Source organism: Stegodyphus dumicola, chromosome 2 (assembly GCF_044657685.1).
Source record: "Stegodyphus dumicola isolate Sdum_Otavi_A_Nest chromosome 2, ASM4465768v1".
Classification (NCBI taxonomy): domain Eukaryota; kingdom Metazoa; phylum Arthropoda; class Arachnida; order Araneae; family Eresidae; genus Stegodyphus; species Stegodyphus dumicola.
Window position 1 is genome coordinate 248,935,662 of NC_140769.1, and position 26,084 is coordinate 248,961,745.

A 26,084-nucleotide genomic window follows, 5' to 3' on the forward strand; every position below is an offset into this window, starting at 1 on the left:
AAATATAATACAGGGCGATAATATTTGGTGGCAACGGTTTGAAAAGTGAAACAGATATTTATAGTGAACCAACGCAAAATGCTGTTTCTAGACTGATAGCCCTTCTGGGCTAACTCCATTTGGGCTAAAAAAAGCAAAACCGAAATTAGTATGCTCTTTAGATTGTAATAAATTGATGAAAAATAAATAATTTCAGATACCACACTATAATAGAATGTATAATGTAATGTATCATATGTATAATATAACAAATTCGAAATTCAAAATTAGGGTTTCTAGGTGCCGATGTTCGGGTGGAGGAATACGTTATTCAAAATTTGATGGCTCGTTATTTTTTCACAATGAGAGAAACGTACCTACTTTCACGTATATTTTCCTTTATTTAATCTCTTTTAAAATAATACAGGGTGATAATATTTGGTGGCAACAATCTGAAAAGTGATACAACGCTTTTAATAATTCAACCCAAATCCTCGTTTCGAGACTGATAGCCTTTTGGGTTAGGGCCCCTTTGGGTTAAGAAAATAAAAGAAAGATATACTTACAACCATATACATTTCGTTGTAATATATGTTAATGGTTAAATTGTGAAATTTCTTCTTTATATGTATTTTGAAGTCAGAAAAAATATCAATCATTTAATTTGCTTTTCCAGATATAGCTTGGCTCCTTCATCATAGCAGATTACAAAGGGAAAAGAAAAATCGCTGTTCCCTGTGAATTTGAATCCTATCGTAAAGTCAGATGACATGAAACGTAATTCGTCAATGTAAGATTATCTTTACAAAAAATTCCTGTGAGAGATATTTTTCCTAAGTACAAATTCCTAAATGTTTACTGACGACAAAAGCTTCAAAATACCTATAATATATCTCCAGCAAGTATTTATTTCACTTATCGTTGGATGATCTCTTCACTGAGTTGAGCACAAGTGCAGCTTCACGCTACCCTCGTCACCCGGAGGGACCGGGGCGTTAAATGTCCTTTAATCCCATTAAATAATTTGTCCCGGATTTCTCTTCTTCTGTAATGGAACCCTTGGGGGTACACAGACACCGGATGATCCATATAAAGGGCTTTATCGAATAAAGAGGAGTCCGGGGTTTAGCTTGCTCTTTTTTCGGAAGTTCCAATCCCCGAGTTTTATTATTTAGATAGCAGGATGAAGATGGGATGAATGTGTGTATAAAGGAGGGATTTAGAGAGTGGATTAACCTTTTCGAAGCATGTCAGTGTGTTCTAAATGATTTTTAAACTACTGAAAGGGTCTATTTTGTCTTTGTAATAGACAACTATTTTATATCATAGAGTCTGCAGACTCTATGATATAATTTGAGTAAAAATATTGTTAACAAACATTGAGAAAAGTATTTGTATTTCATTGAAGTATTTAACTACTGTGTGCTATTCCGTCTAAAGTGACTTTGTGAAAGTTGGATTTTATAATTTAAAATTCTGATATGGACACCACATGATTTCCTTGCATGACCTATTAAATTATACACATGTTTTACTTCACTTCATTTGTACCTATTTACTCGAATTTCATTAGTTTCTCATTCAGTCAGTTCAGTTCTCAATTGTCGGTAAGGGGAAAATGCATAAAAACTCGAAACATCTTCATTAAAAGCTGTAAAAATACAGGAAAACCTAAAACACCGAACACAATTAAAAATTTAAAAGAAAAAAATTACAATTAAAAATTAGTTTCTACCGGAAAACCAGCAACTCAGCTAACGGGCACGAAGACAAAATTTTCGATGCACAAAAACTTAAAGTTAACTATTGTTCCGCTGGACAAAAAGACACTCAAGGTGCAGAAACTGACTTAGTTCACTATTCTGCTAAGTTTCAAGTGTAAACAAATGGCTTAGTCGCATTTAAACAGTTTTTAAATTGTTGATAATTCTACAACTATTGTATGCAGAACTAAAAGCATGAAAACCTTAACCAGAATATAAGAACAACATAATTCAACGACTTTTAAAGAATATAAGAATGTGCAATTTACCAACATATAAGAATAAAAACTGAGCTCACCTAACCGAGTAGCAGAGTTGGATATATATTTATATATGTTTAATGCTGCCGATTGCAACAAAAAAGGGATATGCACAACTAGATATTATAGTAGTCCCATATAAAATTTCAACATTCTACAGCTAATGATTTTCGAGTTATGCAAAATACGTACGTACGTACGTAAAGACGTCACGAAAAAAAATCGCTTCTGAATTCATTTTATAATTATTTTTGGAAAAAATAACCCTTTATTCTGTCCGTACGTACAGATGCACTCCGAAACATGGTTCCAGAGCGGTCAAAATGGATTTTTGTTGAAATATGATACCCGGAATTTTTTTACGATAACAGTACTTACTTTACTTCATACAAGGAATGAAAAACAGTTGAAATAAAGGACGTGGTGTTTTGAGGACTGAGAACAAAATCTGCAGAGAAGTTTCTGAAGGGGTTTTAGAATTCACTTAATTTCTTGACATTAGCATTGTAATTTAAATTTCAGATTCTTGTTGAATAGTTCATCTGTACTGAAAAGGCTTCACGCACTCTATATTCGCAGGGAGCATAAACTGTAGTAAGGTGTACGAAATATTTCGAAACTTTTAAGTAGACTGCTGGTATAATAACACTGTATTTAAACTCTGAATGAAAACACAAGCCTTTGTGAAGTACTTGATCTTCCGTCCTATTATTCCTTATTTTAATTTGTAATTAAAATGAATTTCTATTCTTTTCACTAAACGTTTTGCAAATCACAAAGATTAAGCTATAAAATTAGATTGAAAATCAACCTTAAACTGGCGTAAATTTTGAATAAAATTCTACCAGTTTCGAAGGCTATGAGACATAGATATCATTGTTCTTCATGAAAAAAAAAAAAAAAAAAAAAAATTGTTTTTCACTAGCTTTCTGTTGTGAGTAAATTCGAACCGACACACTAATAAGGCGTTTGAGTAAGTAATCCTCTAGCACAATTGCAAAAGAATCACAGGAATTATTTGTTTAAGAAAAAAGAAAATACTACTCATTTTGACTAGAACAAAATAAATTGAAAACATCAAAGGCATTTAAAATGAAATTCAGATGTTCAAAATACACTTACATAAATTAATTCAGTCCTTTTAGAAAGTAACGCCAATCCTTTAGGCAACGTCCTTGCTGCAGGATCATTTCCGAAAAGACCGAATGGTAGAATTGCTGAAATGGCTAAATTACTGAAACGACTAAGGGACACAGCCAGTCCTTTCTCGCCAATTTTATAACTTTTGGCGAAAGTTTGATTAAAATTTCTGAGTTTCAGTATTATTTTGCATTATTTTATGTATTGTTTCCACTGTTTTGCCTTTTTTTTTTATTTTATGTATTATTTCACTTTCTAGTATTTTATTTCTTATTACTTTTAGTATTTGTAACCACCTATCCATAACTGTGTAAATATGTAACTGAAATTGTTCTTCTCACCAGCAATGCAACCTTCTTCCATCATGCACTATCGTCTTGTCCAGCATTTGTTGCACTGCCCCCAGCAGTCGTCTTGAGCACAATATGTATTTATAAGTGTGTAATTTTGTTCAAGTTATTTCCGTCAGCGGGGCTACCTGGCCGATATGCTAACTATGATACGAATTTATGACTTAAAAGTGCAACCAAATGAGGGTGTGAAAATTTTATTAAATCTTCTTTTATTTCTGTGCTGAACACTGAAAAAGGTACCGTACAAATTTACATTATTTACAAACAACAATAGTGGATCAGTTTACAGGAGTTTCTTCACATTTTAAACGTTTGCTTAAGAGTTTCTGCGAATATTTAAAACCAATTGAATTAACTCTTATATGAAACCAAACAATATTCGTTGCAAGCATTTTCTCGATGTGAACTGAATGAAAATAATTCTAAATGAGTAATTAAAGATTATGATCAGCAGATTGTTTAAATCTACATAAGAATGATGTAAAAAAAAAGGTTATAGATTTTCATCTGTACAAACGAAAAATATTTTTTATTAAGTTTCTTTCTTTAAAGCTCAAATTGTTCTTTAAAGTCAAATTAAAACTTTTAGTTAATAAATCTTTAAGTTCAAATCAATCCATTATTATTTTAAAAAATAGTGGTTTTTAACTATTCTTTATAATAGTTTATTACTTTTTTATATTTATGTCTATTTTCCTCATACGTATGTACTTTACTTCATTCTTTATTCACCTATCAAAACTCTACCTTTGATTTACTAGATAATGGTATTTCTAATGTTCGATAGATGGCGTAACCTCTGCTTCTAAATAAATTAACATTGCTACTATCTCTCTTAGAACGTGTTCACATCCGAGAAAAAAAGTTTATAAAGAATTTAGAATATTCTTTATCATATGAACGAAACTCCTGTAAGCAACACGCAACGTTCAAGAAAATCATGGTATGACTAGTATAGACATTTTCATTTAATGCCATGAATCATTTTCAAATATTTGTGAAAATTTGAATAAATAATAATAATAATTGCATATACAAATCAAATAAAATTTTAAGAATATACAAATAGAGCAAAATTATTCAAAATACTGCTAGTTTGCTTTGAAAATAGCACTTCAACTAAAGGTTAATTGCTTCTATGCGTATGAAGTTTCAAATGATATTAAGAAAGAATCAATTGTAGGATTGTTAAGTTTTTCCAATTAGTACATTATGTTCGATAAGCTCATTTAAGATTTAAAATGTATTTAAATTTCTCTAAAAACTGACAAATATATGCGAACGGAAATTATGCGCAATAATCGTAGGTGCTTTAAATTAAACTCATTATTTGTTTTCATCTCGAGTAAGAATGAAATATTTTGCATATTTGCTTTTCCTTTTTAGAATAAATATTTCCTTCTCATTAAATGATATAAAAAAATTGCTTGCCTTACTTATTTTTGTTGTCCCCCTTTTTGTGCTTTCCTTGCAAAAAATATTTTATTTCCGTTATTTGTGATCAAAGTAAAAGTAATCCTATATAAAAATAAATCTTCTACTGTCTTTGGGACTTGGATTGCTAAATAGTATAAGAATGTATATTTTTTTAATATATTATTAATATATTATATTATTAATAGGCATTCTGAATTTTTTTTTCCGCTTTTCTTCCTGTCTCCTATCAGAAAAGTACAGAATTATTAAATACTAAGAACTCTCAGTCTACGATGTTTCTCGGAGTTTTCAATGAATTCGAACTATAAAAAATCATGTAATTAGAATACTTATTATTTATAGTATTCTAATTACATGATACAATACATGATACATTCTAATTACATGATACAATAGCTTATTTTACGAAAATTTAAGAATTTTAATGATTAGATAAAATTAATAACCCTTAAAATTAAATAACCTTTAAAAAATTTGATTAACTCTCAAGGATAGGAAACAATAAACCTTAGCATGAATGCATATCAAATGAGATAAAAATAAACTGTACACTTTTAAACACAAAATAAATTGCCGTTCTTGGTTAGAATTCTATAAAGAAAATATTATACATTCGGTAGATAATTCTAAACGCCACGTAATTAAACTTTCAAATTTACTGTGGCGACAAATAGATTGTAAGAAACCAGTGAGCTGAAGGAACTAAAATGCCATTTCGGTAAACATTGATGTTTGGCTCTAACTATTTGATTTTAGTAGCCATTCAGTTTTCTTTTATCATGTATAGTTTTTCTATTCAGCAAGAAAGTCCAACTTTTGCTAAGTCTAATAGTCGATTGTTCCACATTCTCAGCATGTATTCCTTCTTAAGTGTAATAAAACGCTGTACAATGGGTCACAGGAAAATAAAGTGCGAGTTCTTCAAAGTCATGGTCTTTCTAGATCTGTCTTGTATGGCTGAAACAACTGGGTTGTTCTCTGTTGGGAGGTCTGTGATGTGGTGACGGTCGCTCGCGGCGATTCTTGAGAGGATGCTAAGGGTGGTGTTGGAGGACTGGAGGAGACAACAGGGCGAGGTTGGAAACCCACAAGATGACATCGGCAGGGATCCACGCAAGGTGCTCCAAAAGTTGTAAATTGGGGGGCATCAGCTGCACTCCTGACGTATGTCCCAGCTGTGACTAATGGCTGAGGCGGAGGGGGAGGTATAGGAGCTCTTGCCGGAGGGACGTGGGGGCTTGCCAGATACGGAGCAGTGGCGGCCGGTGGATAGCGCGTGGCAATGGAGGTGGCTGCGTAATACCCGGCGAAAGGTGGTGGCAGAGGATAGCCGGAGTAAGCCGCAGCGTTGATTAGGTACGCCGCAAAATGAGGATCGGCGTACGGCCAAGCAAGAGCCAGTCTCTGTCGTTTGTCTTTCATTCTCCGATTCTGAAACCAAACCTGCAAAATAAATTAAAACACATCAGAAGAAAAGTCTTGTCACTCATTAGATAATTTTTGCTCATATATTTGTTAAACTTTGGATTTAAAATATTAAAGGCGCAGTGACTTTCAAATAATATTTATTCAAAATTTTAAAACAAGCTCGAAAATTTAACTTCTTATAACTTTTGTTTGAAGGAAAAATATTCAATACTTATTAATTCTTATTTATGCTAATCATCAATCGTACGTTTTATGAATGATCAGGAAAGTGGAAACATAATAATTCCGATTATGATAATCAATGCTTGAAATTCAAATTAATTTCAAGACTATTTGCGATGTTTAGATATCTTTACTAAAATTTTCAGTCAAAGGATGGATTTTTTTCTGCTTTGAAATAAGATTATACGCAGAAATAAACTTTTATTCAACGGTACAAAAATTCAAACCAGATGTGTATTGCCCGCAGATATCATGAGCTTGTTTTTATATGTAATTTGTTAACATATCTATCACAAAAACAAATAATTAATTTGCTTAAGTTTCAGAAAATTATTCCATCGATGATATAAGTTTAATTCTTTGTAAAGAAAAGTGCAGAATAATTGTAATCTATATAATCATTAATAAAAAAACTTCAGTCTTTTCTACATTTTGAATTGCGTACGCTGTTTTTCGTTATAATTTTTGTAAATTTGTAAAACATTCTTTCTTTGCCAGAGCTTTCAAAAGTACAAAAATATTTAAAAATCATATAAAACTAATAAACATGTCCTTTTTCTATCTTAAAAGTGGAATGGAGTAACCTGACTCATAACAGTTTCAACTAATAAACATGTATCATTTCACAACTAATCTTGTGATTATGTTAAAGTACCATGATACACAACATATTCACATATAAATTTTAAAAAATGCCACAACGCTGTCTTAGCTTGTTTAGTAAGCATTTGCACTGATATTGGAAGAGAAAGTTGGATTTGATATTAAAAGAGACTAAACTGCTATTAGAAATCGTATTTCTAATTGCAATTTAGCGCTGGTCTTTATCAGAAAAAGTATCTGATGCAAATGTCATTGGCAATCCATTCCAATTTTTGGATTTTACGTACTGGTAGTCTGTTGAAGAGGCAGTCAGTTGCAAACATTTGCAATAGATTGTCTTTCGAAATACGTTGAATTTCTTCTTTTCAGTGTCAAGTACGACTAAATTTCACTTGATAAAATTCAATTCAGCAGTAATTGTTTTAATAAAATTTCCCTTGTTAAAATTAGTTCGGCAGTAAAATTCATTTCGCTCGATTCTCTTGATATGATTTTTGTTTGATTTAGAGCCATTGCAAGTGTTTAGTTGGTTTGAAAGATATTGCAAACCCAAATACCAAAAGTTTATTTTGTACCTTGAAAATTATACTTTAATTGATTATTGTCAAAAAAAAAGCTGCTTAGGTTTTATGCAGATAAATCTGAATATAACAAATACAAAGGGGCCGAAGAAGTTTCCGAATTATAACTATTATACCTAAAATTAATCAGTTAATTCTATTTCTTCCCCATTTGCAAAGAATTACGTATAAGCATCAAGAAAAGAATAAGCATAAAGTTATGTCCTTATGACTTTCTGTTTTGTATATTCACTATGTTTTATATAGTAATAATCGATTAATTTAATTTCTTCTGAAAAATGACTGTCTTAAATCAAACGGAATTTTACCTTCTCACGCTTTTAAACTGCAAAGTTATTTACTAATATTTTAGTAATTATGTTTTCTTGTGACTCGCCGTGCTATTTTTGTACCATAGTCACATAGTAATTAATATGTGTATGTTAAAATATCATTTATTCATCTTGTTTTATAATTGTTAATTATTATGCATAATTACTTACGATATTATATGTAAATCTCTGAATATCAACATAATAATTTCAAATATTTTAATTTGACAGAAAACTTCAAACCGGAGCTTCTGAAATTATTGGCTTGAAAAGTTATTTTAAAATTAAGCTTCTAAATTTATGCATAATTTTTCCTATTTTCAAAATTTATGCCTTAGGCTTTAAATAGATTAATCTTTTTTGAAGCATGACGAAGGCCCATAGAATGGGCTATGAGCCTCAGATGCTTTCAAATTTAATCTGGAAGAAAGTTGAGTAATAAAAATGCCCCTTTGAGCGTAATAAAGCGCACATGAAAGCTTTCGGATTATATATATTTTTTATTATTTATTTTACATAACTTTTTATTTCCAATATACGTTTTAAAATTGCCATTTAAAATTAAAAGGTTTCTATTTCTAAACCAAGATGAGCTATTAACAGTTAAGTAAATTTAAAATTATGAAATATCATTATATACACCTCAATTTTCACATTTTCCTAAGCATAGTTTCTATGTTTTCTGAATACCGAGCTATTAAAAGAGTGTTTTTTAGTCGCAAATGAAGTTGCGCATAATACATGCTTGTTTGTTTCAAAACAAATTACTGAAATTTATATGTGTGACTGATATTTACACTTAATACCATTTTTACTTTAATAATGCACTGTTTTTTCTGTTACTAAAGATAAGTGGCAATGGTAAAAATGAAAAATCTTTGGAAGAAATTTTTTAAAACTTTATTTTTATAAAAAAGACTACATATATTGGAACTAATTAATATATTTGTCTATTTCACCAATCAAACAAGCTTGATATTATTCCATGTATAAAAATTAATAATGTCCGCTCTTTAAGACTGAATTTAATCGTAAGTTACTTTTAGCATCATTCCTCGCAATAAAATCGCTTAAAATCTATAAACACAAAACAACTGATAAAGTTAACATGCTATTAGTACTATCAACCATTTAAATTTCAATTAAAAACTGACTGAAGTCGCAGTTAATTTCGTTACGCAAAATGATTGCAATAAATTTTAATTTACCACAGAACGAACTGAATTTAAATTTCTACATTTAGTTTGCTTCGTAAAAATTAAAATAATTCTCTTTGTAAGTTAGTTTAAGAAATTTTACTTGAATAAATATTTTCATTTCGCTCATTACATAAGCTAAATGGGGGAGAGAGAAATAAAAATAAACAAATCTGTAAGAATTTACTATTTGCATTCTAGCTATTCAGCTTTATTTTTCGAAATAAAAGAAAAATCAAATTATGTACGTATTAACGCAACCACCTTGGAGCAGTTTGGCAATTTTTACAAAAGGAAAAAAAGTGATTTGGTGAATTTCGGATTGCAGCATATAATGGATATGATTACCTAAAGAACTCTTATGCGCATGGTTGCCAGAGTTTGGCGACTTCTACTAAGGTGACTACGATAATACGTATGTACCAAAATTTATTACAACAACCAACACATCTGATAGCCTGTATACATTGTTTTTCAAATGAAAATTTTAAAAACCTTAAAACACAAAAATTTGTGAATAAAAAAGAACGGTAAAGTAAACTTAGCAATGATGGTATTCTAGTATTCACTTTTCCTAATGAAAATTGATTTTCATTCGAAAACTTCATCTCAACCTAAGGCAGAAATGGTGAGATATTTATGAAGTTTGGAGTAAATATCTCATCTTTTAAAAATTTATGTACTTTTCGCACTGAAGAAATCAAATTTAAGATTTATAAGCTATATTTTACGTTAAAAAGAATTTACTAGTAACGTTTTCAAAAACTTTGAGAGAAAAGTAAAGGGCGGAGAAAGTAAGTTTGTTTTGTTTTCCTATTCGCTCTCATCAGGTATTATAAATCCTTTAAACACTTTCTCAATTTCAAGTGCAAGATGCATTTTCTAAGTGACGATTTCTAAAAATTACTGTGTGAATTTAAACTTTCTGGATTATATGTATGACGAATGTTTAAGTTTGAATTTGTAAAGTCAAAAGAGCAAATTTTAATTGTATTTATATTTCGGCATAATCCTCAGCTATATTTATACATTTATCCTAGCATTTAACTAATCCCTGAAAATATTTGGCATAGAGATATTATTTGTCAGTACGGCTGAATCAACTTTATCATCAGTGTGAAAGGCTGAACTCCGAGAATTTTTTTTTAAGTCCTGCGTAATGGATGTATAAACAGTCATTAAATCATGCAAAGCAAGGGAGCGATGGCTTCATTGAAAACCTTCTAAGGGAAAGTGGTTTATATCTCCACAAATGGAAAAAAACACACGAAATAACCCATGCAACCAATCCGTTTGCTTGGAATCGAACCCAGGTCGAACTACCAGTGTTTGTGAATTTACCACTTCGTCAAATATGAGCAAGAAAAGAATTCCCCTCTAGCACAATATATACAATCTTCACAAATATTTACAGTTTCGAAAACACAATGCATACTGGTAACTAAGACAACTTTTCGCTTTTGACCGGCATAGAAGAATTTAAGTTTTCCCACAGTTGAAGATGTGTTTATTCCTAAAGAGTTTTCTTTCAATGCCAAAATATTTCAGAGATTAGTTAAACGCTGAGATTAAATGTATAAATATAGCAAAGGGACACCTCAAAAAATAAATGCAGTTTCCATTCGTCGATGTATGATCTTTTATTTTACAAAATCTTAAATCTTGATTTTGATTTGAATGCCTCTCTCATATGTATCAGTTTAATATATCTGTATGTGTACATTCTGTATTGTAAGAAACAAATCTATTCGATAAACATATCGAGAATCAGATCTATATCTTGATTCAAAATAAATTACCATTAATGTTGGTTAACTTCATAAAAATCTGTCTCGAAATTAGTCATGAAATCCAGAGATATAATTTCTTAAAATATTTTCTGTAAAATGCTTCGACCAGTAACCGTTAACATCGTTAAGTTTAACCGATGAAGAATGTGATATCAGTATATTAATAACTTAAATGTAATTATTTTGATCACAGTAGAAGTGACACTAAATAATAAAAGTAATTTTCTGATGTTAGAATTTAGGAAGAAAGATGGTCACTGCCTTCTCTATTTTTCTAAAAGCAGTTGCTGGAAGAAAGCTTTTACAGGAATAATCTGCAGAACTCTTACAAACGCAAATGCAAAAAAAAAAAAAAAGACATCTTGAATTATATTATTCCTTTATTAATTTATCTTAGTATAAAAAATGAAATATAAAATACAAAGAAGAAAAATTGATTTAGTATAACATTAATTTCTTTTTAACGACAAAAAATTCAATTCATAAATTTGAAGAGAAAAAAAAAAGATTGAATATTTTTTATGAATGTAAATACAAAACTGAAATAATCATAGCGAAAACAAGAATCGTATTCCAGAAGTTTCATTCTCACCTTGATAGTCGATTCTGGTAAATTAAGCGCGGACGCCAGTTCGCACCTCCTCGGTCTGGAGACGTAGTTCTCCCGGCAAAATTCTTTCTCTAGTCGCGCCAGCTGCTCCCTCGTAAACGCAGTTCGGTATCTTCGCATGGAACTGAGATCCTCTGGAAAAAAAAAAAAAAAAATATTCACTTTACTTACCTTCTATCAATACGCTGAATCAAAAGCCTCAAATATTACAATTTTAATTTTTTTTATCATTTTGCGAAAATGCTTCATAGTAATACACATACTAAATATATCCAGTCGCCTCTTTTTATAATATTAATATTTCAAAAAACTTTAAAAAGAATATGTGTAGAAAATAAAGTTGTTTTTCTATCTACATATATATCTTGAAATCTGTCTTGAAAATAATCTGTCTTTTTCAAGTCAGTTGCACTAACATAACCTTAAAGGCAAATTTTACTAATTACAAATCTGCAATAAGCAAAAACATCTCCCTGTCTACTTCACGCAACCTTGCAGAATTATTCGAGCTAAGTTGAGATTAATTACTAATTGATTAATAAGCATAAAACGGAAAATAGGAGTTATTTATTTAAGATGTTTACAATTATACTTAAGTGTTACCCGTAAGTTTTCTTTCAAATTGACTAAGTCGATTCGAATAGCGGTTTGTCTCATTTTCATTACTCCGAGCGAAATATTAACTCGATAAAAACATTTAAGGAACAATGATAACCTTACAATTCTAAATGAAAGTTAGATGATGTGCAGCACCATCTCAGATTAAACCTTAATTTAACACCTGTTTGCTTTCCTTCTGTGAGTTATAACTATCAGTATACAGTAAGACCCCGCTTAACGCTGTTTCGTTTAGCGCTGTTTCGGTTTAGCGCTCGTTTATTTCAACCCAGGAATTCCACGAAATCGATTGCAGCATACGGGGATTCCCCGAAATATTATGCAGCGATAGGTTTCAAATACATATCCGAAAGAATGTACTTGTATTTCTTGTTTGGTGCGGTATTGTACAGACATATTTTGAAGGGGTAAATGTGGAAGATGTCGAAGAAATAATTCAAGAAGCAGCGGCTAGTCTTTCTAATGATGAGCTCAAGGAATTAACTGAACAAGAAGAAAACAAAAATGTTGACAGCAGTGATTCAGAAGAAGAGCAAAAAGAACTTTCGATGGCGTTTGTAAAAAGGAGTTTGTCTACCATAACTGAAATAATGGATCAATTCATTGAAAATGATCCGAATTTTGACAGGAGCTCAAAAGTAAGGCGTGGTGTTAAAGATGCTCTATCCGTTTATGAAGAACTTTTAAGAGAACAACGCAAAAGAAAAAGGCAAACAACATTAGATGCTTTTGTCACAAAAAGGCAGAACACTGAAAACGCGGAAGGCTAACTAAATATGACCGACTTAGAATTTTATTTGTTTTTTTTTTTAAGAATATTCGCTTTGTTATTTATATTTCGTTTTTATTTTTGCAAGAAATAATAATGTGGTATTAATTTGGGCTTTAAGAAATAAATGTTTGGTTTTATTTTTATTAAAAAAACATACTTTTTAAATTTAATACCTAACCAATTTCCTAGCCATCTTCCCCTAACCCCAATATTTACATGTAAAGATAGCCTCGTTTAGCGCTGTTTCGCATTACGCTCTACTTTGATGGAACGTATTCCCCGCGTTAAGCGGGGTCTTACTGTACTGATATAGTTAACTTTATTAATTTATGATATATTCCGCTCATTAATACCTCATAAAGACTAACAGCCTACTTTCAATTTCCCCTATATAATGATTGCTTCTAAAGATAGAATCACTTACTGAGTTTTCTTTATGAAGCTTTCAAATCTCTAGCTGTTCCCAAGAAATGCATCTTTTCCCGTTATTAACAATCATCACCTTCTCTGGCTCCCATTAATATAGCTTCAGATCTATGATCCTCTATTTACAACTGTCAACAGCTCTGTCGGATTCCTGTCAAGACCTGCAAATGTATTACCTTACGCCGAAGCTCGTTTATAATAATTACCATTGGGGATGAATCCCAAATGCGTTTTGGACTCTGAAGCCTTTCATAATTGTCTTTAGCACAGTTGGAAAAAGCCATTGAGAACTTCATTAGCTGGAGTTAGTTGGCACATGACGAGCTCTTCTGGACCCAGATCTAACCACTTGGAAAACACATTATTTTAGTAAATCACGAAAATATGTAAACTAGAGTGATTGGACTTGGACTTCAGAATCCCCATCAATAATTATGACTTCTCGACTAATGTACCATTTAAATCATTACTAGTCCATTACTTTTATTATTCACAACAGCTGCAACAAAATACGACTAAGTCACAGCATCCTTTGGCAAGTAAATTATAGAAGTTATTAATATCAGTTCAATGTAATGCTATTGATCACAAGCTAATAATAAACATTTTCCTTAAAGTTTTAGTCTTTAAATGAATTCTGAATTGAATGCTTATGTAGTTCTGAAGTTGGTTAAGACTTGACCAATTCATACACAAGTTTTCAGATGCTAAAAGTTAATCTAAAATAATCCGAGAAAATTATAACTAATTTTAGTGAATTGAGAGAGGATCTTATTTAAAATTATAAGTATTACAAATCAGAAAAACTGATTTCATTGATTATAATTTACATAAAATCCGTCAAAAATCGACATTTTTTTAAAAGATTTTTTTTTTTGCGCATTGAAAATATAAAGTGAATTAATTTCAATGGTAAATTTTTTAACACTGTGGAGATACCAGTACGTTTTTGCTTCCATTCCATGAAAGAAAGATTTGCCTGGCAAAATGGGAAACTAATTCCCAAACCTTGCGACCTTCTTCATTTATCGTTTAAGTAGTAATTAAAATTTTAAATTTCCTGAATTATCTTTCAATAATTATTGTGTACCATATAGTATGTGAGAATTATATATAGTACATCTTCAAAACATGCTTGATACATACAATCATTATTTATCATTAATAGAGGTCATTAATAGAGGTAAGCCGTTTGGTCGAGCGGTAAAGGCGCTGAACACTGGTAGTTCGGGTCCGAGGTTCGAATCCCGCGAACGGGCTGGCTGCATGGCCGTTTTCGTGGTTAACTGAATAATCCAATCCAATCCTTTACAAAGTTCAAAAAGTATGTATACATTTAGTTAAATTTATATTATTTTTAATATCTTTTATAAATTAAACAAGAAAAAGAAAATATTGCTAAATACGAAAACTTGAACAAAAGTATTTTTTATGCTCATAACTAAAATTAAATACTTAACAAGTAAATAAAAGGCTGACCTCATTCCCCCCCTGAAACTATAGAATTCTCCCCTAGGGGTAAATTCTTCCCTGGCTGAGAACCCCTGGTCTCTAGTATGCTTTTCAGGTGTTAAGAATAAATTTGAAATATCAGATAGCAACTTTCTTTAATTCTCAGGTATGCCGCGCATGATTCTCCTATGACAAAAAAAAATTTTTTTTACACACATTATCAGAAGAATAATGTATTCAAATAATGTTTTAATATATGTTCATATTAATCGTATTATCCATTTCTGGTTGTGTTTATTACTGTATTTCCACGTATTTTTGCAACTGTTTTTTATTAATCGAAATTTAAGATTCAAGAAAATCGCTCTAATTTTTTCTACAACTATAATATATTTATTGTTATACGGTATCTGATGAATTCCCAAGTCATAATTCTATAAAACATTCCAAAACTTTCGAGTTTCTCACAGTACGTAGCATGTTACTAGAGCTAAGATTCAATTAACGGTTGATTACTGGTGCCCATAAAGCACAAAGCAGAAGTCGTTAAAAAGGGATAATTTGCTTTTCTGTTATCTTTATTAAACCAGCATATTAACGGAAACTCTTAATTTATTCCTGACTTGATGTTTCGTTTTTCCTAATACCAATTCACAGATTCCTAAGTGTCTTTTTAGTGTGTGTCATGTTAAATTACAATTAGAACCATCTATGGTAGGGAGATCCTCATTACCTTTCTACAAATTTCAGTTAAGCATTCTCTTAAAATAATTTTCAACCATCTGTACTCCATTCACAAATTTTCCCCTCCGAATTTAACCTCTTGGATTTTATTTTGTAGGCTCAAGATATGATACTCTCCAGCCATCTAGTCTGCCTCTGAATTCTACTTTTACCAATTAAATTGAAATTTCAAAAATTTGCAGCCGCATATGCTCATCTTCTTGAAGAACATTATTTGTTTTTCCAATTAGATGGCAACGTCTAAAGTATTCCGTTTGGTGTTTTTCACGTGTAAAGACTCTACACTTTTCTTCTTAAATATACCTAACGAAAATAAAGGTAAAAAAACCGGAAGTAACGTTTATGTATCACCAAAAAAAAATTGCACTTTAAGCAAAAACTTATATTCATTATTTAATGTTCAAAGTATTCATGCAGCTAGAGAAATTAATAAAAGAAGATTGATGAAAAATTTAAGAAAAAGCTAAAACTGTATTAAAACTGCGATATTTATTTTGATAAATATTGAGTTCCGTCGATATTGAGTCCGTTCTGCGATATTGAGTTCCGTCGAAAACGATCACGAAGCGATTTATATAGTAAAGAACTTAGCGGAACTTGATAGAAAAGTTATTTGAGAATCTTAAGTTTCCGAATATAAATTTAATTAAGGAGTTAAGTAAAGAAGGCAGCTTGTATTTAATGTCATGAAAATACCTTCTAATTACTGTATCTTTTCAAATGATATTATATGAAAGATGGGTGAATCATGTTGCCTATGCAGAAATTAGCCATTATCTGTACACATTAACAATTATTCGTAATTAGCTTTATGCAATTAAAATTTGACATAAAGATATATATCTTTCAGAGAGATACCTTCGTGAAGATTTGCCCGTATTTTGAAGCACAGGAAAAAAGATTCGAAAACTTCGTGCAGCTTGTCCATTATTGCCGGAGTTATAACTCGAGGAGAAATATAAATGTAATTTTAAGACTTTAAGACACAGGTATTTCGTCGCAAGTTTCTGCAGGTATGTCAGGATAAATACAAAATAGGAGAAGTGTTAGCATAAATGCAAAGGATTTCCATTAAGAGGGCTCATTCACTTTAAACCCCTTGTGATCTTCGAATATGTGACTGTTATTTTAAAAGCAATTACTTCCAACTTTTTACAGCTGACTACATAATATAGCTGCTTTGGAAACTAGTAACCAGAAAGTTTGTGTTGCCACAAATATTTTTGCAATTTAATCCGCTTTGTTGCAAAATTTTTCGTCATGTTTCCCCCTTGCGCGCATATTATATGGGCACTATTTTCTAACTGAACCAAAAATCTGACGAATATTTTAATATTAAAAATTTTATGCACAAAAGCATTACAGATTTTTTTAATAAAATACATTTTATAAACTCGACTCCAAATAAAATAAAATTTAGCATGAAATTCTTAGAATTTTTGGTTCACAGTAGTTTCCAAATGTTATAAAAGCTATATATTAAATACGGATTTAAATTATGCAACAAAATGTTTTAAACTGTGCGCGTAAGGTGGAAACATGACGAAAAATTTTGTCACAAAGAGCATTAAATTATAAAAATATTTGAGGCAACATAAACTTTCTGATTACTATTTCAGAAAGCAGCTATATTATATAGTTATATGTAAAAAGTTGGAAGTAATTGCTTTTAAAATAAATAAGTTATCCCAATTCTTGCAACAGTCACATATTCGAAGGTCTTATGGGTTCTAAGCTGTGTGCGTCCCCTTACACCCCCCAAAAAAAACTCTGCTTTATATATATATTAACATATGTTACGGTGAAACACCGAAATCTGGATAATGTCGACTTTCACCGGTGAATGTCAACATTCACATAGTCTCTTGGTGTATGTCCGAAATATTTTCCAAATACTCTTATTTCTGACTTACACCGGTCAATGTCGACATTCACCATGTTCTAATGGTGAATGTTGAACATATAACAATATTATATTTTCTTCTCCGTAATTCGGTCGCGAATAAACGCACTTGAGACTTGAAATAAGAATTTAAGAACATGAGAACCTAAAACACACAATACATTCAAAATGAGAAAGGAAAATAATAGAAGTTAAAAACTTACTTAATTATACAGTACGTTCTAAATGAGAAAATAAAATAACAGTAATAAAAAACTTACTAAATTATGTGATTCAAATCTTATTTATTGCAACAACTTAAACTATTATGGCACTTTATAACCTCTCTTTTCGACTTTCACCAGAGCATATCTGTGATTGTCGACATACACCGGTGAGGGTCCGAATATACAAGAATGTAGTGCAATATTAGATCTTTCACCGACGTATTTGGTGAAGGCTGACATTCTCCGGTAAAAGTCGACATTCTCCAATGTCGGTCTTTCACGGTAACATATGTATATATATATATGTATATAATTATATATTAGTTAATATATACAAACGATTGTTTGAATTAGTGGCGAAAAAGTGTTCAGGGCTATCTGCTTAAAGAGTTTGATCTTGGTTTGGTTTAGTTGATTATGGCAAAGCACACTAGGGTTTTGCCATAATCAACTAAACCAAACCAAAATCCGAGGTTGTCTAAGGGGAGAGTGCCTTCGTGGAAAAAATTTTTAAGGGAAATTGGATCGTATACACGTTACATATGAGGAAATCAAGAAAACTCCCACGCAGCCAGCCCGTTCGCCTGGAAAGGAACTCAGATTGGAACTACCAGTGTTCAGTCACATTACCGCTCGGTCGCTCGTGGGTCCTCTGGTTCAATTGAGGAATACTTATATACTACATTCTAAGGGAAGCTAACTAGCATTTGAATAAATTCGAAAAAACCCACACAATCAGCCTTAAAATAAAATGCATTCCGTGACTTAAACCACTGTAAAATTATATTACAATGGATTGGTTAGATGATAGCAAAGCACATAAGAGCTATCTGCCTAAGAGAAGAGATGCCTTCATGGAGGGTTTTTAAATAGAAATGGCTCGTATTCCCATTACACATGAGGGAAAACATGAGTAACTCAGCTTTTAAGCAAATAAATTTTACCGCTTTGTTGTTGGTGGTGTAGCAAATGTTAGGCTATTGTAGAAACAAGGAAAGACAAATTTTCTGCATTAGAGATTGTTAATAACAAGTGTTTTCACTAGCAAACTCTTCCCTGCCACTTAATACACTTTAGTATATTACATTTGCCCTCAAAAAGAAACAAACAGAGAAAATTTATAATTTATTGATTAGAGATTGAAATAAAGCAATCAGAATTACTAAATGCTTTTCCTCATTAAAATAAATTCGTTAAAAATATTTCATCTAACCAATCCAATCAAATACATAATTACATCTGCAATTACTTTTATGTGCACGCTGTTTTTAAACTTTGAAATTCATTATATAAATAATTTAAAGCATTTTTTCTGAACAGATTTACGCTTGCCAAGCAAAAGAATGCTTGTTTCCTATCCATTTCAATGATTCATTTATCACAATATTAAAAACTTATAGTTGGCGGTATCAAGACGAATACAATTATGATACTTTTAATTCCATAAAACCACAAAACATTATACTAACGAAACAGCGTATAAAAAATATGCAAATAATTTTTTACGAAATAAATTGAAATAATTCTTCTTCATTTCTCATGAACAGTGTTGATAAATCACCACTATTCATGAGAGATGAACTATGTTTAATTTTCTTCCTTAAATTAGTTTTTTGCAACTTTTTCACCTTATCATATCATTTCCTTTTCGTATCAGAGAAGTAACATTATGTCCTTCATGTCCTGCTTAAATCCAAAGCTGAATTCTAAGAATGAATGCGTTTTGCGTGCATAGCTCATTTAGCATTAATTACTTATTCTTGGTAAAGGAAAGTTCTTTTATGAAAATTGAGGAAATCCTCACGTTATTGTAAATGTTTCCGAGGTTGTCCCAGTTAAATGCGATTTAACACTTCTTTAATTCCAAATTAACAGAAACTAATGATAAACTCATTATAATGAGTGCCTAAATTTCCTTCTGCCATTGTTACATGATTTCCGATAATGGCAACAAATAATTTAAGAAGATTACAGAAAATAGGAAATGCAGAGAGAGAGTTTTCCGAAATCATTTAAAATCTGAATGCACAGGGTCTAAAGGTAATTCGAGTCTTTTATCATTCTCGTTATGGAACGTTTAGTTCAGGAGGAAGTGGATACATTTAACGAGAGGTGATATCCATGCTTGTTGGACAGCCTTTGCCTCATCAGTAAAGTAATTAAATTTAGCGGGATATGCTAATATCATTAAAATGTTAGTACCGGTTTCGAAAAGTACATTAAATCCAGTTTTCCTCATATTTCAGTTTTTGAAACAATTGATATATCTCAATTGACTTGAAGCTTTTGCATTTTGTTTCTTTCTCAATTTAAAAAAAAAAAAAAAAAAAAAAAAGCATATAGCAATGAGAAAAAGAGTTCGAGAATTTTATTGAAAAGGAAGTTTTCTAGAACTCATATATGTCATTTATAAACTATAATATTCAACTTTGTATGAAATGTGCAAACAACAGACAAATCAGGCTAAAGGATACTTTAAAAACTAATTTCTTTCTTGCAAAATTTACCTAGCGCTTTTAAATAAAAACTATTTATGAAACTAAAAGCATTCAAAGCATCATATTTATTACATTGTCATCATTCTTGGACTTTTTTGAAAAGCTCGAGGGAGTAAAGTGGTATGTCTGATCACGAAAGCCTCACTCAAAGAACGATTCGGCTGACGAACAAATTATTTGAATAAAGAACGCCTGGAATGACGAATGATGTCTCGAAAGTGGCAACACATGACTTCGAAAGATATTTTAAAGTAACCGATGGCACGTAATTAACACTTAGGAATTACTGGAAACATCATTTTAATATTTGTCATTATTTAACTATCATTAACAAAGCCTGGCAACAAATGACTGAACAAGACCATGAATTCCGGAGGACCATGGAGGAAATTATGGCCAGGAGGGTTGAAAATGGAGAATTTAAGCGCTTTGACACCCAAGATATTTTTGTTAGGTATGATTTTGAATGCATCAAGAGCATAGTGAAACTCGAACATTGTCGAGTGAAGCTAAAGATAAAAGAAGATAGCTCCCAAAGACACCTAAATGATGCTTTTAGTCCAATTTGCCCAGAAGGACTATTAATTTCATTTTGGCATTTTCCGTCGATTTACGGTAAGCGTTGTTTCACTTTTCAAATTGTTGCCAGCAAATAGTATTATCACCCCGTGTTATATTTAAAGATATTAAATAATGAAGAATCTGTATGAATGTATGTATGTTTCCCGCATTGTGATAAAACAAAGGTACCTAGAGCCATCAAAATTTGAATAACATAATCTTCTACCGAATATGGTCATCTGGAAGCCCTAATTTGAATTTGAAATTTGTTTTATTAACGATTTCCTATTTTGTAACACTTCAACGAATTTTTGATTAACAAACTCAAGGATTTCAAAGCGAGAAATGGCAACGTTGTACAGAAAAAACATTTTTATCTCCAGCTCGTGAGACTGCGTATCAGAAATTTTAAAGATATGCTCAATTTAAAAACTATTTTGCGATATTGCTCTTGAACGGAATTTCATGGTTTAAGTGCGAAGAACATGATATTTAATAAATAAAGCTAACACATAAACTGTTAAAAAAACGCCACTTTGGACATAATTTAAAATCTGAAAGCTTTCAGATTTTTTTTCTTTTTAAACAATTTTTTAAAAAATAATTTCGCACACTATAAGGTATTTTCTCCGCCTTCCTAGCGTGCTTTCGTGGTGGGGTGGTCTGCAAGCTAAGCCGGTATTTCAGAGATTCATGGTTCGATTCCCGGCGAAGGCGTTGAATATTTATCAAGTCTTTTGCTTCCAAAATATACCTAATGTCTCTACAACCCAAACAATAACATTATCATAATTTTCCATTCATTTCGTAATGGTACAGAAAAACTAAATTAAGTATTTATAAATTTGTCCACAAGGACTGTTGCAAAATTTAAATAATCCATACATTAATTCTCATGGAAAAATTGTTTCGGTTTCATACCATTTCTGTTGAAGAACAACTTTCAAGAATGTATTAAATTCGTGTGAATCGAGTTTCATTGTATTTATTTTTGATGATTTTAATCCTAGGAAAGTAAGTTTGGTTTCCTGAGGAAAATATTCATTGGAAATCTCGTGGGCAAGTGATTTTAAAAAAAAAATTGCATAGCTACAACTTGATAGCCTAATTTTTTATATTAAATAAGTACTCAGTTGCTCCTTCATGTTAACTTAAGATGAAATGATATCACAGCAAATATTTTTAGCATGTGTGTTTATTTTTTAGCATCTTGAACACCTTTTTTTATATATATATATCAACTATTTTATATTTTACCCCTCTAATTTAAACTTCATTTTGTTGGTTTCCTGTACCTTTGCAAACAAGTAATTCCCTGTCTATATTAATATAAATATTTAATCCCACACTACACGACAGAAGTTGTGCAGCTAACAGATGGGTATTAAGTTTCTTTTTTTTCCCTCTGTTCACCTTCCGTTACATTCTTATACCAGTCATACTAGATTTTAGTATAACTAGTTAGTCAAACTAGTTGATTAATTCTTAAACTAATCATGTTAGATTTTAGTATGACTAAATAGTCAAACTAGTTGGTTAATTCTTAAACTAGTCATCTAATAGCATAGCATAGCAGATTTTTAATCCGTTTGAATAAGGTTTGTTAATCTGAAATCCGGATTCGAGATCAAATTGCAGTTTCTTCGTAATCTTATAATTTTTATGATATTTTATTTTGCAGCATTTTAAAAATTTTTTATGGTAAGCTCTTCAGATGGTTTCAAATTAAATTTTCTTTTAAAGTTAGCAATCTTAAACTGGATTCAGTTTAAATGGGCCCCAAAATCTGAGAAGCATTTTTTGTTGTTGTAGAGTCATTAGGTTATTTTGAAGCAGGAGCACTAGTGATGAGTCGGTACTACCGAACCGGGTATTTTGTAACGGGTACTGAAAATCGGTACATCCAAGTACCCGTTACTTCAGTACCGAAATCGGTACTTTTCGGTATTCGTTACTTTGGTACCGAAACGGGTACTTTTCGGTATTCGTTACTTTGTAACGAAAATATGCGTCTCTTCTCGGTATTTCGGTATTCGTTACTGGAGGATCGATGAGGGTTCAGCTCACTTCGGTTTTGGTACGAGGACAGTAGTATCTGGTTGTATTTGCGAAAGGTTGATATGCGCTCCTTGTGTCCATGAATGGTCTGCTCCTCAGACACTTCCGTAGTTGACATGTTTTCTGATATTCAATATCTTACTCCGTACAGATAAAATCAAACACGTGGTGATGTGGCAGAGTTCCTTCAGTGCGCAAAATCGTTAGCTGCGTATTTCGGTACTCCAAATCGTTACTAGGGCACTTCGGTACTCCAAATCGTTACTAGGGTACTTTGGTACTCCAAATCGTTACTAGGGTACTCCGGTACAGCAAACTGTTACTAGGGTACTCCGGTACAGCAAACCGTTACTCCGGTATTTCGTTACTTCGGTACTCTAAATCGTTACTTGGGTACTCGGTACTTGAAATCGGTTTTCGGTACTTTTCAAAGTAACGGTTACTTGAGTAACGGGTATTTTGTACCGGGTACTTGTCTGTACCCGTTACTCTCGTACCGGGTACAAGAATGTACCGAAGTTGCCCATCACTAAGGAGCACGTGAAAAATATACAATGTCCTCGCCTGGACTCCAATCTGGACCTCTCGAATGCGCGCCGTGCTACCGTGACACCACAAAGGCATGCAGAAAATACCTTATATACACCCTCGTGACTGGGAATTAGGAGACACAATTTCCAAATCCTGGTGATGACGAATAATTACCGTCCACCACTTTTTGGTTCGAGCACCACTGCAGAGTCATTAGATTACTTTGATGCTGGAGAACTGAAAAATGAGCAATGCCCTCGCCGGGACTCGAACCTGGACCTCTCGAATACGCGCCGAGTGTGCTACCGCTACACCCCGAAGGCATGCAGAAAGGGAGAAAATACCTTATATTGTGAATATGTATATGAAATAAGATAGTACCCTAAATATAATCACGAATTCAGTTCGGATATGGCTTTGAAAAGTAGCATTAAGGGACTCATACACCTTAAACCCCTTATGATCTTCGAATATGTGACTGTTGCAAGAATTGGGATATTTTATTTATTTTAAAAGCAATTACTTCCAACTTTTTACATCTGACTACATAATATAGCTGCTTTGGAAAATAGTAACCAGAAAGTTTGTGTTGCCACAAATATTTTTGTAATTTAATCCTCTTTGTGACAAAATATTTCGCCATATTTCCACCTTGCGCGCATGATAATTTAAAAATGGCTAATGGTACATACTTGAAATTCGACGGAGTTCTTTATATGGGCACTACTTTCTACCTGAACCAACAATCTAATGAATATTTTAATATTGAAAAATTTTATGGACGAAAACATTAAAAAATTTTTAATAAAATACATTTTATAAACTAAACTCAAAATAAAATAAAAATTTAACATGAAATTTTTAGAATTTTAGATTCACTGTAGTTTTCAAATGTTATAAAAGCTATATATTAAATATGGAATTAAATTATGAAACAGAATGTTTTAAACCGTGCGCGCAAGTTGGAAACATGACGAAAAATGTTGTCACAAAGGGGATTAAATTATAAAAATATTTGGGGCAACACAAACTTTCTGATTACTATTTCAAAAAGCAGCTATATTATGTAGTCAGCTGTAAAAAGTTGGTAGTAATTGCTTTTAAAATAAATAAGTTATCCCAATTCTTGCAACAGTCGCCTATTCGAACATGTTATGGGTTTTAAGGTGTATGAGTCCCCTTAAGGCAACTAAGAAGTTCTATCTCTGCTTAAATATTTACAGGTGTCAAAGACGCGTGGTATAATTAAAATTTGGTATTATATTAAATGTCAAAATATAAATAAATAGAAAAAATGTATGAAAAGAAACCACGAAAAAGACACATATGACTTGACGAATGGCCCTCAAAGAGTGGGAAGACACAAAGGGGGCTGGAAAGGGAAGTTTCGGATGTCATTGAAGTAAAAGTGGAGGCCCTTTTGAGGCCTTATCTTGAGGACCCTCGGCTTAATCGGCTACTTAACCTCTTGACGCCATCATTTCACTTCAACTGCCACCTCTTTCCCCTTTGCGGCACCGAAGTGTAGTGAAAAAGTGTGTCGCAAGCACTCTCTAACTGTAACCATTTTACTTTTTCATTATTTATATTGTCTCGTCTTCTATATCGCAGCAGCAGACAGTTTTGTTTTGCTATTTTACATCGAAGAGATGGAACAGAGTTGTCGAAGGAAAAAAAGAAAGAAAAGAATCTTTGCGGCTACTTATTCATGCTTAAATAAGAAGTTTTATATATACGTAATGATAAACGTAAAATTTGAAGTGCTTGGATGTACGCGTGGTAGAAAAATTGTGCTTTATTTTGTTATTTATTATGCAGAATTATCTCTAAATTTAATAACTTTTTACGCTTATTTTTCTCTTGACAACGCATTTGCGCTCATTTTATCGTCTTAGCTGTTTAACATTCGTGCAATAAAGATACACAAGCGAGCATTCAAAGCAGAAATAAAATAATTGCAATTTGAAAACAATGTTCTGTTTTAGTAGTTTATGAAGGATCTCATGCAGCTCCTATCTCAAACTTGAGAAAATTTGGTATTTTGAAACTAGGTGAGTTCGTATTAATTCGAACTCAGAGCACTTAGTTTGAATTTTAGCTGAAAAAAGGGCTCAACTCAAATCTTAGAATCGAAGCTGATCATTATGATTTTATTTAGCTTTATTTAGTCTGATTTTATTTTTTTAGCTGATCGTTATTATTTCCTTATAGTTGATTATGACAATTTATTCGGAAGCAAATTATTATTATTATTATGCATATTAACAAGCATTTTGATTGAAATTTGTAATTTTACATTTTAATTAAAAATTTAAAAGAAGTTTTTTAATTTGAAAAATTTATTTAATCTGATTTGAGAACAAATTTATAAAAATAAATAAGTATGTTTAAAAAATGCAGGAATACGTTTATCTCACTTCCAAAACGAATTTGTGGCAACTAATTAATTAGAAATAAAATAAATTAGGATTTAATCTTATTTGAAAAGCAATTAAAAGAGCGCTTATGAAGGCATCAGGTATTCTTCAGTATAGTGCATTAAAAAATTTGCAATAACACAAAACATTGGTTTGAGAGTTGTAATTTGTTTGGTTATTGTTTTCTTTTTAGTGCTATTGGGTAATGTGATTTATTGCTCTAAT

At 31.5% G+C, this 26,084-nt stretch overlaps 1 protein-coding gene across 1 annotated transcript in view; it reads right to left on the minus strand.

Moving 5' to 3' along the window:
• Positions 1–3,680: 3,680 nt before the first annotated feature.
• Positions 3,681–26,084, minus strand: part of LOC118192655 (uncharacterized) — a 31,532-nt gene continuing 9,128 nt past the window's right edge. The window contains exons 2-3 of the mRNA XM_035363658.2: positions 11,656–11,807; positions 3,681–6,375 (exon numbers count right to left, since the gene is read on the minus strand). Of these exons, the coding sequence (XP_035219549.2) occupies positions 5,860–6,375; positions 11,656–11,807 (668 nt within the window). The 3' untranslated portion in view covers positions 3,681–5,859. The remainder of the gene's footprint in view (positions 6,376–11,655; positions 11,808–26,084) is intronic.